The following is a 17061-nucleotide window of genomic DNA, read 5'->3' as shown; positions in this document are numbered from 1 at the left end:
TAGGGAACCGGGTGATAATGTTGCAAAACAAGGAACGACGCACAAGTTAACTTCCTCAAGATGCGGGCAGGGTCACTCGTTTAGATTCTAAAGCAAATTCGTGGAGGATAAATTAGCCCTAAATTGCTTCAGAGGCAGCAAGTCGTGGGAAGACCAGAGCGCAGGAAGCCACAGCAAAGGGCTTGCGTTTGTTTGTTTTCAAGGCCTCCTTGTAGGCTTCCCAGAGGTATCTGGCTAGCAGGTACCAAAAGCCAGACAGAGGCAGCCGGCTATGAGGAAATCATCTTTCCTTAGCAGGTCTGAAAATTAGGTACTGTAAATAGAACCTTGGATGGACAACAATACATGATATATTGCACCGTGCCATGATTTATTTAACAGAAATAAAGCCAAAATGGAGAAAAACTAAATACACCCTTACTGCTTCCATATAAATTAAGAAGCTAAGTAGTAGCTAATCAAATGCCTTTGCTTAATTGATCATGAGCAAATGTGCCCATCTCTATAAAAGCTGAAGTTTCAATTTGCTGGCCTGGAGCATTCGGGTGTGTTGTAGCGCAATGCCAAGGAGGAAACAAATCAGCAATGCTCTTAGAGAAGCAATTGTTGTTGCCCATGAAACTGGGGTGGGTTATAAGACCACCTCCAACCAATTTTAAGTCCATCATTCTACAGTGAGAAAGATTAATCAAAAGTGGAAAACATTCAAGACAGTTGCCAATGTTCCCAGGGTTGGACGTCCCAGCAAATTCACCCCAAGGCCACCTGAAACAAAATGGCTAGGTTGTGCTCAGGTGAGGAACAAGCAGAATTAAGGAGTGTGGCAGTGAAATATGCAATCTCTCCAGTCACCGCACACGTGACTGACCAGCAGTTTTTGCAGAGGTAAAATAGACACAGTAATTTTTTACTTACCATATTTTATGTGGTAAGCAGAAATTTAGGTTAAATGGGGAGTGGGTAGATTTGTGTTTTTGATGTCATGTGGAACAAAGAACTTGCATGCACGAGTAGCCCCGATTCCATCTAGAATCTAACATAGACCATGTTGTAAACAAAATCAGACCTTTCCCCCTATGGGGTATCCAAGAGCCTGTATAGAGTCCTTACGTGGGTTCCCTATTGGTAGGAGAAAATATCAGAGGCCAACCAAAGAATATTGAGAAGCAAAGCAGCTAGTAAGCCTGATCTTTATTAAAGCTGTTGCAACAGGGTGCTCCCCTCACACGCAGGAGGCCGGAGGAGGACCCAGAACAAAGGTGTGCCTGCCCTTATATAGACATTTTAAATTCCCTGCCCTGGAGCTCAAGACCACCCCTCCATACATCATGCATACATCACAGAAGGGGTGTAACCCAAGACCACCCCCCACAAACATCATACCTACATCACAGAAAAGGTGGTCTACAACAGAAATTTGAATGTTGTTGTTTTTCCTGTCTGCCAGGTTATCTGATAATGCCTTATCTGATTGCCTTTCCTGGTAGTCTGGCCATTCCTTTGAGATGGTGATTTCCCAATTCCTGAGACAATGGGAAGGTTCCCTCACCCCCTCCCTCCTTGCAGAGAAAACATTTGGTCAGTTTGGGAGTCAAAATGGTTTCAGGACGGTTGGTACATTCATGAACATTTATTATATATATGAGACCTTAAATTTTTTATTTCAGAGGAGAGAAGGTTGTGCTCTACTCCTAGGCTTCTGACTTCCCACATGAATTTAACGAGAGGGTTTGGAATTACGAAATTTCTCCCCCGCCCTCCCCCTCCAGTTCACACACATGCACACACTTCCCGGCAGGGAGATTCATTTCCTGGATTTTTAATCATGGTGGACTTTTGACAATACGGTACATGTCAGTTTCACTGGAATCATAAGTCACCACCTAATGGTGACACGGCAGAAATGCACCCATTGTTCTTATGGAAGCAAGTAGCTTCCTGGCCATGAGAACCAGTCACAGGAATCCAGTGTTTATATTACAGGGCTGCTATACAGTGGGTTCCAAACCTTCTGCCCCCAGAAAACACTTTAATCTGTGATTTACTTACTTTGTTGTTTTGTTTTTGCGGAGGGACCTCGGCATTTCTGCTACAGTACCTCCACACTGCGGAGTATTCTGGGATGCATGCTAGCATGCAGTTGTGCAGGGTGTGGTCCGCTCTTCTGATGTCTAGCTGTCACCCCATGCAAAATATTAAGAGAGTGATTCTAAACAATTTATTCAACTCCCTGCTGTGGCTGTGTCCTGCAGGAGAAGACTTTAGGGTTACAGTTGCCAACTTTGTTACTGGACCCTGCTCCTGTGCTCTTAATGGTAGCTTGTTCTGCAGCTATTAGCAAGTGATAATACAGTGGTACCTCGGGTTAAATACTTAATTCATTCCGGAGGTCCGTTCTTAACCTGAAACTGTTCTTAACCTGAAGCACCACTTTAGCTAATGGGGCCTCCCGCTGCCGCCGCCCTGCCGGAGCACAATTTCTGTTCTCATCCTGAAGCAAAGTTCTTAACCCAAGGTACTATTTCTGGGTTAGCGGAGTCTGTAACCTGAAGTGTCTGTAACCTGAAGCATATGTAACCCGAGGCACCACTGTACTTAACTTGCTAAGTAAGGGATTGCTTAGTGGACACTGTCACCAGCTAATAATACCTGCAAACCACACTGCTGTGAAAAGTGGTTCTGTCTGGTTAGTTAGCAACCCAGTTCAAGTCTCTGAGGAAGACAGATTGAAAATGACAGTGGTACAGTAATTAAAAGCAACCTTCCCCAGTCTGGGGCCCTCCAGATGTTTTTTTGGACCACAACTTCCACCAGCTCCATAAACAGCATGCTGCTCTTCATAGATCTGTTGCTATCTGAGTTTTTAATAGCATTACTTGAGCTCATCCACATTTCCGCTTGTCCTGTTACCTAGAAAGCAGGGGCTTGAAGCGTTTTCTGCTTAACCCACACTTTCTAGACATGAATCCGAGCAATTTCCCCCTTGCCCTGCTCTTTTCCCAGGGAAAACCTGCACTTCAGTGCTAAATTGGAGCAAAATAAAACACAAATTGCCACTGTTCTCCCGGGGAAAAGCAATGGGACAAGCGGAAGTGTGGGTATGTCAGGATTGACTCTAAACATTACTTCCCCCAAAGAACCCTGGGAATTGTAATTTAAAGGTGCTGGGACTTGTAGTTCTGAGGGAGAAACTACAGTTCCCAAGATATTGATTTACATGATTTACATGTATGGTGTGTAGTCAGCCATAGAGCTCTTCCTGCTCTGTTTGATGCCCACTGGAAATCTGTGAGGTAAATTTGGCCGAGAGGCTGTCCCAATATCACCCAGTGAGGTGCAGGGCTCGTCTCCCAGGTCCTAGTCCAACACTTTAACCACCACACTATGACCACCATTGGCCACTATGACTTAATAGAAATTCTATGTCTACAAGCAATATGCCCTTCAGGCCCTGTGTGGGGCCTAGATGGACCTAGGGCTGATCCAGCAGGGATCTCCATAAGTCCTCCTTCGAAGATGTTTTCTTTCAGTCCTGTGCTTTTAATGTTGAATATCTTGGCCTTTATTGTGTGCTGCTTTTCCTTTTTTGTAAGTTGTGCTGGGTTTAGCAGCTGGGTTTAAATGTGTGAATGATAAAGAGATGTGGGGATCTGGTCCTTTGGATTACTGGAGGCAGAGGGAGAAGACACTGAGGTGGACGTTTGTGCAATCCTAACCATATCTACTCAGAAGTAAGACCTATTGAATTCAGAGGTGCTTACTTCCAGGTAAGTGGAGTTAGGATTGCAGCCTTCACCTGCCTTCCCGGGCTTTGAAGGCCAGCCCTTCTGACCTAAAAGCCTTGCTTCTTAATATTCTGCAGTGGGGGCTGACTGTTTCCTGAACGGTGAGGGGAAAGCGCTCTTGACATGCTCAGAAGTGTCCTTCATTGTTACTTCATATGTTCCGTCTAGTGCTGAACTCTCCGGGATTCACGTTATGTTCTGGAGTCAACCCTAGCTCAAACTAAACATTGCAAATAGGGTGATGGATGTGAGGCCCTCTAAATCCTTCAAGGGGCCTATGGCAGCTTATGGGAAGGCTGTAAAAAGACGCCCCACACATACACTGTATGGGTCTGTGTGGAGAAACAGCTGCTCTGCCCTGACAGATGCCAGGCAAAGCTGGCACATTCCGGAACCGGAACCTTTTTTCAAATGGGCCCGTCAGAAACTGACCGACAGGGAGTTCTGCTTAGTTACAGGCTGGCTAGTGAATCGAGGGGGTTAAGAAGAGGTGGGCTGCAGCCCCTGTGTGGGGCAGAGGGGTGGCTGACCCCGAAGGGTGTGGGTGCCGAGAAGGGGTGGGTGCGAGGAGGGTGGCAGGCCAATATCAGAGGTGGTTTTAGGGGCTGTGCTGGACACTGGTGCCATGGGGAGGGGGGCACCACAATAATGATGTAAATGAAGTGAGAGAGGTGGGGGGCAAATTTTAGTACTGTATTTCCTCGCTGAAATTTGAGAGCCCTGTTTTTCCTCATGGACCACCCTCCTCAGGAACACGCTTAGTCTGTCTTTTGGTGCCACCACCTCAGGGTAGATCCACACCATACATTTAAAACACCCCCCCCCCCAATCATCTTGGGAACTGTAGTTTGTTAAGGGCACTGGGAATTGTTGCTCTATGAGAATGGTAGCTACAGCTCCCAGGAGTCATTGGGGGAAATCATGTTCTTTAAATGCGTGTTAAATACAGTGGTACCTCGGGTTACATACGCTTCAGGTTACATATGCTTCAGGTTACAGACTCTGCTAACCCAGAAATATTACTTCAGGTTAAGAACTTTGCTTCAGGATGAGAACAGAAATTGTGCGGCGGCAGCGGGAGGCCCCATTAGCTAAAGTGGTGCTTCAGGTTAAGAACAGTTTCAGGTTGAGAACAGACCTCCAGAACGAATTAAGTTCTTAACCCGAGGTACCACTGTATATGGTGTGGATCTACCCTCAGTGTTTACTGCACTGACTGGCAGCTCCCCTTCAGGGTTTCTGACACCTGGTGATGCCAGGGATTGAGCCAGGGACCTTCTGCACGCACAGCACGTGCTCTGGCCTGACCCACAGCCCTTGGGAGCCCCAAACACCCCATCCTTGCTTTTTTCCACTCGGTTTGCCTGGGATTTGGGGGGAAAGGCCTCTGTCCCTTTGGGCCTCTAAGCACTGGTCCATGTGTCTTGTTCTGGGGCAGAGCAAAGGGACGAAGGGTTGTGGGGCTGGAGTGCAGGAGGGGAGGGTCTTGAGAATAGCCAGCAGGGGCGGTGCCTGCTGGGTTAGCTCCTCTCTCTCCCCGATATTTCCCCTTTCCTGCTTCTCCCTTTTGCGCAGGTCTGGCTCTGGCAGCGACAGAATCAGGGATCGGCCCAAGATGCTGCTGCCGCTGGTGTGGGGATTCTGGTGCCTGACAGCTCTGATGCAAGGAAGGACCACGGCATCTGCTGCCTTCCTGCCCCCCAGCGTGGAGAGGCTCTTCAAGGAGTTTCGCAACATCTTTGAGCAGAGCCGGGTAAGGGATGATGATGATGATGAGAGAGGGAGAGAGGGAGCATCAGATCCACACACACCCATCCCACATAATAGAAGGGATGCTTTAGATGCTCTGTGAGCATCTGTAATGAGTTGGGGGTTTTTTAAAGGGAGGATTCTTGCAATAATCCTGGTATCCTCTGGCTGATTTGGTCTGCAACTCCCACCAGCCCCAGGTTGCCGGAGGCTGCAGTAAACACTGCACAGCACCTAGGAATTCTAGAGGGAATCTGCCCATCCTTTACATTTAAAGCCCAAGGAAGATCTCGAATAACTTTTCTCCGTCTCGTTCTCATTATCTAATTCCCCACAACCCGCTCATTCTTTTTCTTGCTCATGATGCACTCAGGTTGCACATGCACGATACATTTAAAACACATTTTCCTTCTCCAGAAAGGCTGGGATGGGGGGAGTCCTGGGAACTATAGTGTATTATTGGTGGTGCTGGAAATGGTGGCTCTGTGGGAGTAAACTACAGTTCCCAGGATTCTCTGGGGCAAGTCGTGTGCTTTAAATGAATGATGTGTTCACAGTTAATGTTTGCTTGGGTGTGTGCTTTCCCCTGGAGGTGGATGAGAAAGGGTTCCAGTGCTAATTACATTATGGGAATTTAGAATAGCATCAATTCCCAGCCTTTGGGAATGTAAAATGTTGATTTCTCAGAGGTTCACAAGCAAATCTCTCATGATTTTTAGGTTCAAAAGCTGGGGTTTGCGGGTTAAGAATGCCTTATTCCACATATTTGGAAAGCACAATCCTTAATTTCTGTTTTGAAATTTGAATGCTGAAATTAATACTTCGTGCTGGCATAATAAACCTGTTAAATCTACTCTTGTGAGCAATTTCAGACTCGGTGGTCTTATAGAAGTCTGCATCAAAGTCCTGCCCTGACAGCACAACAGCTTGTGAGCATTTTGTGGGTGTGGCATCTTGTCTTGTAATGGTTAATTTCAGTTAATTTCCAGGCTGAAACTTCAAGTTTAAATCTAAATTGTTTCTGCCTTGCTGCAGAAATCACACTGACCTGTTTATTGTTTTCCTCCATGAGAATTCTTAGAAGCTGCGGAAAGGGGAGGGTTCTCACCTGCAGGCACTGAGGATTCTGCTAGACATCTTGGGCCTTGGCAGTTAAACAGTTAAGTGGTGTCTGGCCAGCCGTACTTGAGAAGGATCTCTCATCTGAAAGTACCCTTTGATGAAACTGACCAACTTCAAACCATTAAGGCTAGCATTCTTGGTTGCTGTTCCTCAAATTTGTTTCTTTTTTAAAAAAAACCACATTGTTATTTATTTATTTCAAAAATAAACAGAAGACTAGTAAGAAAACAAACTTATGTTTATTATTATTTTAACTGATTCCTCTGATGAAAGCTACTTTTTGGAGAGAGGGAGAAGATGCTGTTGGGCTTCCAGACCTGTTTATTAATCATTCAACTTGATTTCTTTGCATGAAGTTCGTGGGGCGGAACGACAATTATGGCTCTTTATCAATCATTTTGTCTGTTTGTTGGAGAGGTTATACGGTGGTTGTGTCAAGCAACTGTTGACTCACACTTTCCCCGTCACTTTCCTTATTGTAAAAAGGTCAAATTAGGGTGGGCAAGAGGGTATCTTGCACAAACAGTGAGCATTTTGCGGGTGGCATCCAAATGTATCCTCAGAGTTTCGGTTTGCACAATTGAAGTGCAAATGAAATTCACTTCGAAAAAGAAATGGACTTTTTTGTGGCTAGGAAAGTGATGAGGAAATGAGCGGAAAGGATAAAATACCGGAAGACATGCAAACACTCCAAAAGCGAATTGGAATGAATGCAGCACTAATGCTCACTGTTGTATAACCTCACTGCAAACAAATAAAAATGAATGTTAAATAAAGACTGCGCATAATCTAACCTCTGTGTAAGTTTTGTCCAAGGGAATCAGGATACACAATAAACAGTTCATCTGGTGGGACCCTCTGTCTCCTTCCCCTACACAGTATAAGGATCCGTTTTTGTCTGTTGTGTAGGAGGATGTGCTGGGGAAAGACCAGCTTGAGCCCTCTGTGGATATCAGCAAGCTGCCCTCAAACTATCACAACGAGGAGAAGCACCAACGGAAAGTGGGGAATGCCACCGTCTACAGCCACCGCGAAATCAGCAAAGTGAGTGAGCTATTGAAAACCAAAACCAAAATGAAGAACCATGGATAGCTAAGCTCAGCTTACCTCACTGGCTGGCAATTCAATACCTGAGGATGCAAGTTCTGATCAGTGTAGCTGGTGGTGTCCAGGCCGACCCTATCGTTGGGTAGCCATTTGGGGACATCAAATTCTAGACTAAAAGGCATTTTGTCAGTAACATATAAAATATATGCACAAGGCAGCAGAGGACGGCTTAGATACTTAGCCACAGTCAGCGGAACCCCTTTGGCCAGCCTGGCATAGATCTTAGGTCCTGGACTCCCAGTTGCTTATCTGGCAAGGCTGAACCTTGACATGGTTCCTGTCAGCTTTCACCCCTTCTGACAAATGGCTCTCGATGTATATATTGCAACTCAAGCAACCAACCATCCCAACAAAGCCATGGAATAATCTTTCCCCATGTATTCTTTCCCTCCCACAGTCCACCATTGGTATTATAATCTGGTGCATGCTGTTTGGAGACTATGGGTTCTGTCCCATGCTAGCAGACCAACTGAAGTTAATGGACATGACTAACTTGGATTCATTAGTTTCCATGGGTGTAATCTGAGTAGGGCCCCATCAGCACTGTACATTTAAAGGGGCATCATGCATCTTTAAACAGGCAGCGCTGTTCAGGGAAGTTTTTAATGTGTGACATTTTGATGTATTTTTAATCTTTGTTGGAAGCCACCCAGAGTGGCTGGGGAAACCCAGCCAGATAGGCGGGGTACAAATAATAATAAATTATTATTATTATTATTATTATTATTATTATTATTATTATTATTATTATAATGAGGGGAATAAGGTGTTGCTAGACTACATCTCCCAAAATCCATGACCCCTGGCCATGTTGTCTGGGGCTGACGGGACAGGCATAGGCTCTCCATCTCTTTCCTAAGGGAGTCGCAAGTCTAGTGCAGGCACTTGAGGACACCTCCTTGCCCCTGTGAAGCCAAGTCAACTGTCCCCATAGCTCTGTGGAGCCTTGGCCATGAGGATGTTTCTGCCGTCAACCATGCTGCCGCCTCACAAATGTTTAAAAGTAAGGAGGCTTCTTCACTTGTTCTGTCTCTCCCATGCAATCTTAATGTTGTTCTCTCAAAATATGCAGATGACTGATAACCGTACAGGAGAGATGGTGTTTTCAGAGAAAACGGTGACTTCTATTGAACAGTCAGACGCCCGCCCAGAGGAGGAGGAAGAGGATGAGGTCAGTGCACGCTCAGGAGGGTAACAAGCCCAGTCACCTTTCCTCAGCTAATTTTTTGGTTGCGTGTGACTTGGTGTGTGTGGCAAGAGTCTAGATGCATCCCTCCAGACCTCTCTGTCTGGTCTTTAGACCTCTCTCCTTCTGCGGGCATACTTCATATCCCCCTTGCATGTCTATGCCGGGCTTGAATATGTCTTAGAACTCTGATCATGCCTCTCAGTTCCCTGGATAGAGAATAGGGAGGGGTAGAAACTAGCCTGATCTACACAGGTGGGTTTTTACGCTGGGAAGTTTATAAGTAGGGATGGAAGGCTGCAGTTGCCCTGTGCTATCTGTCCCCAGCATTTGATACTGGCAGTTCAGTTCAACTATCATGACCAATAAACCTTGTTAGACTAGTGTACCTCTGCTTTCCCCAAAAGGAGGGATGGGTGAACTTCTGGTCCTCTGGACCAGGGGTCAGGGGATGATGGAGCCCAGCAACATCTGGAGGGCCACAGATTGCCCCTCTTTCTCCCTATTCCCATAGATTGGTCTTTTCCCTACCCCAGGAATTCCTCTTCCTCTGACCCCCTCTTCTCTCCTGGAGGGGGTAAAAGAATGTGGACCCCCAGCTTGGACACCCTCCCACTTCTCATTCTAAGCATAAAGTCCTTCTCAGGCTGATTCCCACAAACCACTGAGGTAATATCCTCACCCTGGTTGCATTTTATCTGTATCTTTCCAGGAGAAAAAGCCAGTGGCTAGTCAGGACGAAAATGGCGCTGAGGCAGACAGAGAGAGCACTGGGCTCAGATTCCTCAAGCTGGGCCCACCCCAGCCTAGGCCTAGGCTGACCTTTCTAATCTTCCGCTTGCCCCAGCACCTTAAGAGCAAGCCCATCCCCGAAGCCAACTGGGAAAAGGAAGAGCCGGCCACTGACAGGAGGCACAGGCTGCTGGCCATTCGGAATGGGCTTTTGACAGCCCCCCACCCCATCAAGAAGAAGGCCCTGCCTGTCACCCCAAACCGCAAGCTCCTCCCACGAAAGCATCATTTCCTTTTCTTCTGGCGGAAAATATAAGGCAGGAGGGAAACCTCTAATTTGCCTGGGCAGCAGAGAATGTCTCTGGTTTCCTAGCTATTTCCTCTTTCACATCCACAGGGTGGCAGGCTGGGGAGAGAATCCTCCAAAAGGAGAAGAGAGTTTCTCTCAAATTCTTGAAATAAAAATCTTTCCTTTTGAAAACAAAACCCTGAGAACGAGCATTTTGTATTTTTCTTTTCTAAAGTTAATGTTATAGAATCAGGTTCTTGAATACAGAATAGCTCAGATAGAACCACCTGGATCCTGGCCGGGATTCAAAACAACAACAACAAATCTTCCTGTGCTACCACTGCATGTAACAGTGCACCTAGGCAACATACACAGGTCTCTGCTTGCAAGGAGCTTACAATTTAAAATCAACAGTGGGAAAACAACGCAGGGAGGGAAGAAACATGGGTGACTGCTGTGAAATGTTCTTAAGCATAGCTACCATCACACCCACACCATACATTTAAAGCACATTTGTTGTTGTTGTTGTTTAGTCGTTTAGTCGTGTCCGACTCTTCGTGACCCCATGGACCAGAGCACAGCAGGCACCTCCGTCCTCCACTACCTCCCGCAGTTTGGTCAGTTTGGAAGCACATGGCTTCCTCCAAAGAACTCGGGGAACTGTAGTTTACCTATCACAGAGTTCAATTCCCAGCACTGTTAACAAACTACAGCTTACAGGATTCTTATCAGGAGCGGCATGTGCTTTAAATGTATGGTGCAGATGTAACTGTGGAAAAGGTAGGTGTTGAATCTGAAGGGAAAGAGAGAGGTGGCAGCAGTTCCACCCCACGCATAGCTGGTAGCAAGGGAGTATAATTCTTATTATTTCCACAATAATTCCCATAATTCTTCTTACACCTGTCATATTGTCACTGACCTACAAGCTATAGTAATTACCAGCAGTGTTTGATATTACACCCTCAAACTGTGAGCAGTTTGTCCTGTTGGTTTCAATGAGAGCAGCCCAACTCCCCCACTGAAATCAATTTTGTCAGGTTACTTCAATTTTGCTCTCCTCTTTGATTACGCCCAGTCCTGTTCAGAAATAGCAACATTTGGCTCTAAGAAAACAGACTGGAATTGTCTCTGTGCAGAGAGGAAGGAAAAAAGAGAGAAATATATATACACACACACCCTTTCTGGCACTTTCTTCTTGTAGCAGGCTGGGAAATGGTTGGTTAGACCGAAAACCTGGCCTGTAAGTTAAATCTGTCTGTGCTGGGGCATTCAAAGTTATGTGCCAAGGTAACCCATTTTCCCCCATCAGTCTTGGTTTCAGGCTCACTGTCTATAATCAAAAGGCCTCACAACATGGAATAAAACTTTACATCCCCAAATATATATGAAATTTCCAAATAAAGATATGCAGAATCATTTCCACACAGAACAAAATTTGGTATCTGAGCAGCTAGATTAAAACATAGAGTTAAATTGGATAGTCACCAGCCCAGGAAACAGCAATCGACTGAATAAATTTGTACTGATATTGATGCTCAACATTAAATAAAGATATTCCATATGCAATAGAATCCCAGTTGGAAGGGACCCTGAGGATCATCTAGTCCAACCCCCTGCAATTCAGGAATATGCAGCTGTCCCATACGGAGATCAAACCTGTGACCTTGGTGCTATCAGCACCATGCTCTTTTGTATTTCCCCCCCTGTAAAAACAATAAAAATTAAATCATTTTTGTTATTGTTTTTACAGAAAAACAAGAGCGAGAAAATAAACAAGAACAAAATTCCACCCTGCTTGAGACAGAGTAGAGCAACTTGTTAATCTGATAACAGGAAGCAAATTCTTGTTAAAATCTGAAAACTCAGTATATGACTAGCCGCTTCAACAGCAACCTTGTTCTTGGCTCGCTATATAGTTCCATACCAAGAAAAGCTGTACTCTGCGACTGGAATAAATTACAAAATAAATAAATAAGCCATACCTTTCTGTGCATGAATGTTGGAGAGAGGCAGAAACCTACGCAGGGCATTGACACCCCATCCATTGGAAATCACTCACCCAAATGAATTTCTGAGGTTTTATCTGGCACTTCACTCTTCCTTTCAAATCGAACAGGTTACACACTTGCATCGAAAAAGGAAACCTGAACTAAAAGAGGTTTCCCACATTATGTCTTCTTTTTGAAGAAAAAACATCAAACCACCAAGAGATCGTTATGCATCTGACTGTCATACCAGACCATACTTAAAACTACGGTATTTTCCAGCTGTGCTTTATGTGTGTGTCTCCTGTATGTAAGAGTAAGAATTGAAACAATTCTCAAAACGGGTGCTGTACATTGGAATCCTGTGTTTGCCAAACCTGTGAAGGATTCTTGTGGAGATAAATGGCACAAACATTTTAAGACAAACGTCTGTGCACTAGAAATGCCGCTTCCAAACTGAGGTAGTTTGCAGGAGAATTTGTGGCATGTAAGGCAAAACAGCTGGTGTTTATTTGCAATTTTCTGACTGTCTTTCATGTGCTCCAAGCACTGCTTGTGTGGGTGCTTTCTTTTTGTCTGATCTGAATTCTTCCATGAGGTGGGAGAGGTGACGAGATAGCCTCTTGGGGCTGCTGTGTTTTTGTTTTCTTTATTTATTACATTTATACCCCCCTCCAAGGAGCTCAAGGTGGCTGTTAAGTTGTGGGTGAACATGTCAGACGACACAGCGATTCTTTAAACAGCTCTTCTTTATTCAGATGCCAGAACAGAACTAGGCTGAGGAGCTCAGTCAGCCTGCTTATATAGAGCTCCAGAACAATGCAACTGTTGCCATTTTCTAAAACTATCCAATCACGGAATGTCACTTTTCGATCCTTCATTTGCATACAAAACTATCCAATCACTGAACGTCACTTTTCGATCCTTCATTTGCATAACTATCTACAGTATCCCCCTGCTGGCCCAGGGTGAGAACTTCAGTACATAACACTGGCATATTTGGTTCTCTTCCTCCCAATTTTATCCTCACAACATCCCTGTGAGGTAGAAAGACTGTGACTGGCCCATGGTCACTCAGTGTGAGTTTCATGGCCGAGTGGGGATTTGAACCCTGGTCTCCTGGGTCCTATTCCAGCACTCTAACCACTACACCACACTGGCTCCAAGTTCCACACAAGTGTTGGTAACATTAAAAGCTTTATCAATAGGTTTCTATACAGTTCTCTAGCAGGGCTCTTGATGAAGGCCTGCAGCAGAGCTTCTCCTAGTCCAGGAGCAGTGAAGCTCAGGCTGGCGACCAAATGTGACCCTACAGGCCTCATTAAATAGCCATCAGGACTTTCTGTAGGCTGCACACCCTCCCTATGAGTTCACCAGCTCTGCTCCACAACCTTCTTGAATGCTTTTGCCAGCCTCAGAAGATGTGCCCTTGAACTACGGTCCTTGCTTCCCTGGATGCAGGTTGTATAGGAATCTGGCCTTTGTAAGTCGCCGCTGTTGACCCCACCCCTGGCATGTGGCCCCTGGAAGGCTGCCCAGAAGGGAATGTGGCCCTTGGGCAGAAAAAAGTTTCCCCACCCCTGTCCTAGTTCAAGGGAAGCAAGGAATGGGAGAGCTTGGAGCCTGTGCTTAAGCGCACAGTTAAATTCCCTATGACTGAATACAATGCTAGTTGGGAATATACATGGGAAATGGAGCTGTTTATATTCTGGTGTGCATTCAGAAATGAAGTTTGCAGTACCCATTAATATTCCAAAAGGAGTAACACTCTATTACCTTTTCTTACATGTAGAGCTATCTATGGGAAACTTACAGGTTTGAGCTGAGGTAGGGAGAAGTCCCATCCTAGTAGCCAGCTAAGATGCTCCACAGAAGCCAACTGCAGTCTTAAATTCAGCCATTACCCAGCAACGAAATAGGGAACTTGCTAGTGCAATGGTCTTGTAGCCCTTTTAAAATATGTCCTTCCTCTCCAGCAGGAATGTGTGAGTGACAGTGACTGCCAAAAGGACCAGTTCTGCTTCAAGTCCTTCCTTGCTTCCCGGTGTCGGCAGTGTAAGGTCAAGAATACAGTGAGTACGCTCAACTTTGCTGCCAGAACTGTCCCTGGGAAATATTTCTACCGCAGAAAGGGGTATTCTAAAACGAGAGGCTCCAAAGCAAAAGTCTTTCCACAAGAGTGCTGGCAACCTGCAGTCCTAGTCTGCATGTGGCCCTCTGCCTAATTTCAAAAGCTCTCGAATGCGATCAGTTCAGGCCTCCGGCAAGAGGAATCTGCCCTTCCTCTGACAGACAGCCTGCTGGCCAGGAAGAGAGCAAGAGCGAGAAAGAAAAAAAGGGTATCAGAAAAAGAGAGAAAAGGTCCTGTGCAATTTTGGTATTAGTCTGCTCATATTTTGAAATGCAAACACAGAAGCTGGCCTTTTGAGTAGCACATCCTGAATAAATAAAATGAGGCAGGGTCTTTTCACTGGTAGTGCCTTGTATTTTAAATGAATTTTCTAGTTTGAACTTCAGAAAATAAATGCTGTGTCATCATCATGCTTTGTCTCCTAGATATGCTGGAAGGACAGGGAATGCTGTCTGGGATACCTATGTGTGGGGGGCAGGTGTGCAAAAGGTGTGAGCCGTGGTCAGAGCGGAACAAGATGTGACCCACGCCGGGACAAGTGTGCTCAGGGGCTGTGTTGCACCGCCAGCAACTGTAAGATGGTTTTTATGTACTCATGCCTCCGGCGTGATAATCTACTTCCTTCTACCCTCGGATTTGGTCTGCTCATATTTTGTGATGTTGACTGCTTTACTTGGGAGTTGTGTGAAAGCTTTTAAACTGAAAGTACCAATTCCTGGTGGGACGCAGGTGGCGCTGTGGGTTAAACCACAGAGCCTAGTACTTGCCGATCAGAAGGTTGGCGGTTCGAATCCCCGCGACGGGATGAGCTCCCGTTACTCAGTCCCAGCTCCTGCCAACCTAGCAGTTTGAAAGCACGTCAAAGTGCAAGTAGATAAATAGGTACCATTCCAACGGGTGTGCTGCTCTGGTTCGCCAGAAGCAGCTTAGTCATGCTGGCCACATGACCCAGAAGCTGTACACCGGCTCCCTTGGCCAATAAAGCGAGATGAGCGCCACAAACCCAGAGTCAGTCACGACTGGACCTAATGGTCAGGGGTCCCTTTACCTTTTTACCAATTCCTGGGGACTATAATCCAGACTGAGACCACGGTGCACATGGAGAGACAGTTAATCTTTGCCTCTCACACCATGGTCCTCATATAACCCCTGTCCTCATTATCACAATCAGTAAGCCAAGAGCAGGAGGTATTGGTTATAGCTTGTGTTTGGTTTGGGCTACTGAAACAAACCACAAGACTGGATTTGCACATAATGCTAAGAGACTAACTATGGTTTAGCTCACAAGGAGAGGAGCTAAGCGGCTGAATTTTTCTAAATGTGCACCAGTATAGTAGCTCATTCATGCCATGACATATTTTGTCTTAGTGTTACGTGTGAACCAATCCAGTGTATCTTGTATAGCAGATATTCCAGGCAGATTTTACTTTGTGGATTTTCTACACATAATCCTTTATAATCTCTGTCCTATCTCCAACACAGCTCTCTCGTTCCCAGTCTGCACTCCTTATCCAAAGGAAGGGGAAGTATGCCAGATTCCCACCAGTTCCCTCTTTGGACTGATGGGTTGGGGCAGCCTCACAGCCTTTCCCAGACCTAGCCAGTATTGCCCATGTGCCCAAGGGCTGAAGTGCAGAGCTAAAAGGTAAGGAGGATTCTGTCTCTGTAGAATTCTTCACAAGAGAAAGCTGCAACTAAAGTAGCTGCAAGACTGTCTGTTTTGCATTGTTTTCATTTTGTTTTAAGTCTGTCTGCTGTTTCTTGCGTTTTTAACTAGGTTGGATTTTGTTTTTTTGTTTTGATTTTTATTGTACATCACATTAAGACAATTTACTAATTAATTACAATAATAATACCCCAATGAACCATGTACTAATAAAATTGTACTCTGTTTTGCAAGACTGATTTAAGATAAAATAAATGAAGTCTTATATTATTGCATTTGCTCCACATATTGTTTCAGGATACTTTGCAAGATGCAATTACTGTTGATTGGACTGGGATGATACCCCCCCGTATTTTTTCATGTATAAGACGCCCCCATGTATAAGACGCCTCCTATCTTTTGGGACTCCAATTTAAGAAAACAGGGGGGAATTTGCCCTGTGTATAAGATGACCCACAGTTTTTCACATAATTTTAAAGTAAAAAAACCTAATCTTAAACACAGAAAAGTAGAGTGTGTGGGGTGTGTGTGCGTGCTCAGTGCTTTTTTCTGGGGGATGAAGGGGTACGCATACCCCTAAACATTTTGTGAATCTAAGTTTGGCCTCATTGAGGGGCTGTATTTCAATATGAGTAGGAAAATGAGTGTATCCCTAAACATTTTTTTTTTAGAAAAAAGCACTGTGTGTATAAATACATTGTGTGTGTGTATATATATATATATATATATATATATATATATATATGAGAGAGAGACACTCATTCAGTCTTGTCAATCGGTTGCTTTCTCTCCTAGATATACAACAGTTTCAACATGTGAAAATCCAGAGAACAGTGTGGATATTAGTAGACCAGACCAACAGCTCTCTTTCTACCAGCCAATCCTGATGCGTCGTGACAAAGAGGATGCTTATTATGATGACTCTGTGCAAGATGGCCAACTAGCATTAGTCAGTCTGCCCAGATCTCCTTATTCCATGGAAGATATTGGCCAACCAAAGGGGCTCAGTGAAGACTATGACGAGAAAAGGCAGTTGCCATGGGAGGAAGATATGGCTGATCCCAAACAAGCAGATTTCCAGGAACTCAAGCAATTGGCTAATGAAATGGGGCAGTACATTGGGCCTGGCTTTTACTAATTACAATTATTTTTGGCCCATAATTTACATAGCTTGTTACTCTTCAATGCTCACAACCCTTTTTATGCTTATCATCTTAATCTCTGTACTTTCCCTCATAATCCACTTATTTCTAGATTCCATTCAGCAAAAAAGAAAAAGTTTTTGTTAATTAAATCATTCACACCACTA

At 45.0% G+C, this 17061-nt stretch overlaps 1 protein-coding gene across 8 annotated transcripts in view; it reads left to right on the top strand.

Annotated features, from left to right (window-relative positions):
* Positions 1-17061, top strand: part of DKKL1 (dickkopf like acrosomal protein 1) — a 17342-nt gene extending 281 nt beyond the window's left edge. For 2 of the 8 annotated variants that reach the window (XM_077917114.1, XM_028704095.2), the window contains exons 2-8: positions 5361-5538; positions 7566-7700; positions 8836-8934; positions 13932-14027; positions 14512-14659; positions 15569-15731; positions 16548-17061. In XM_077917114.1, coding sequence (XP_077773240.1) covers positions 5401-5538; positions 7566-7700; positions 8836-8934; positions 13932-14027; positions 14512-14659; positions 15569-15731; positions 16548-16890 — 1122 coding nt within the window. In that variant the 5' untranslated portion in view covers positions 5361-5400 and the 3' untranslated portion in view covers positions 16891-17061. Of the gene's footprint in view, positions 1-3182; positions 3294-3426; positions 3589-4113; positions 4343-5360; positions 5539-7565; positions 7701-8835; positions 8935-9661; positions 10168-13931; positions 14028-14511; positions 14660-15568; positions 15732-16547 lie in introns of those variants that run through there. The other 6 variants (XM_077917113.1, XM_028704094.2, XM_028704092.2 and 3 more) reach the window with 6 other exon arrangements.

This window comes from Podarcis muralis, chromosome 13, assembly GCF_964188315.1.
Source record: "Podarcis muralis chromosome 13, rPodMur119.hap1.1, whole genome shotgun sequence".
Classification (NCBI taxonomy): Eukaryota; Metazoa; Chordata; class Lepidosauria; order Squamata; family Lacertidae; genus Podarcis; species Podarcis muralis.
The sequence above is the reverse complement of the archived record's forward strand: the minus strand, read 5'-3'. Positions and strand labels throughout refer to the sequence as shown.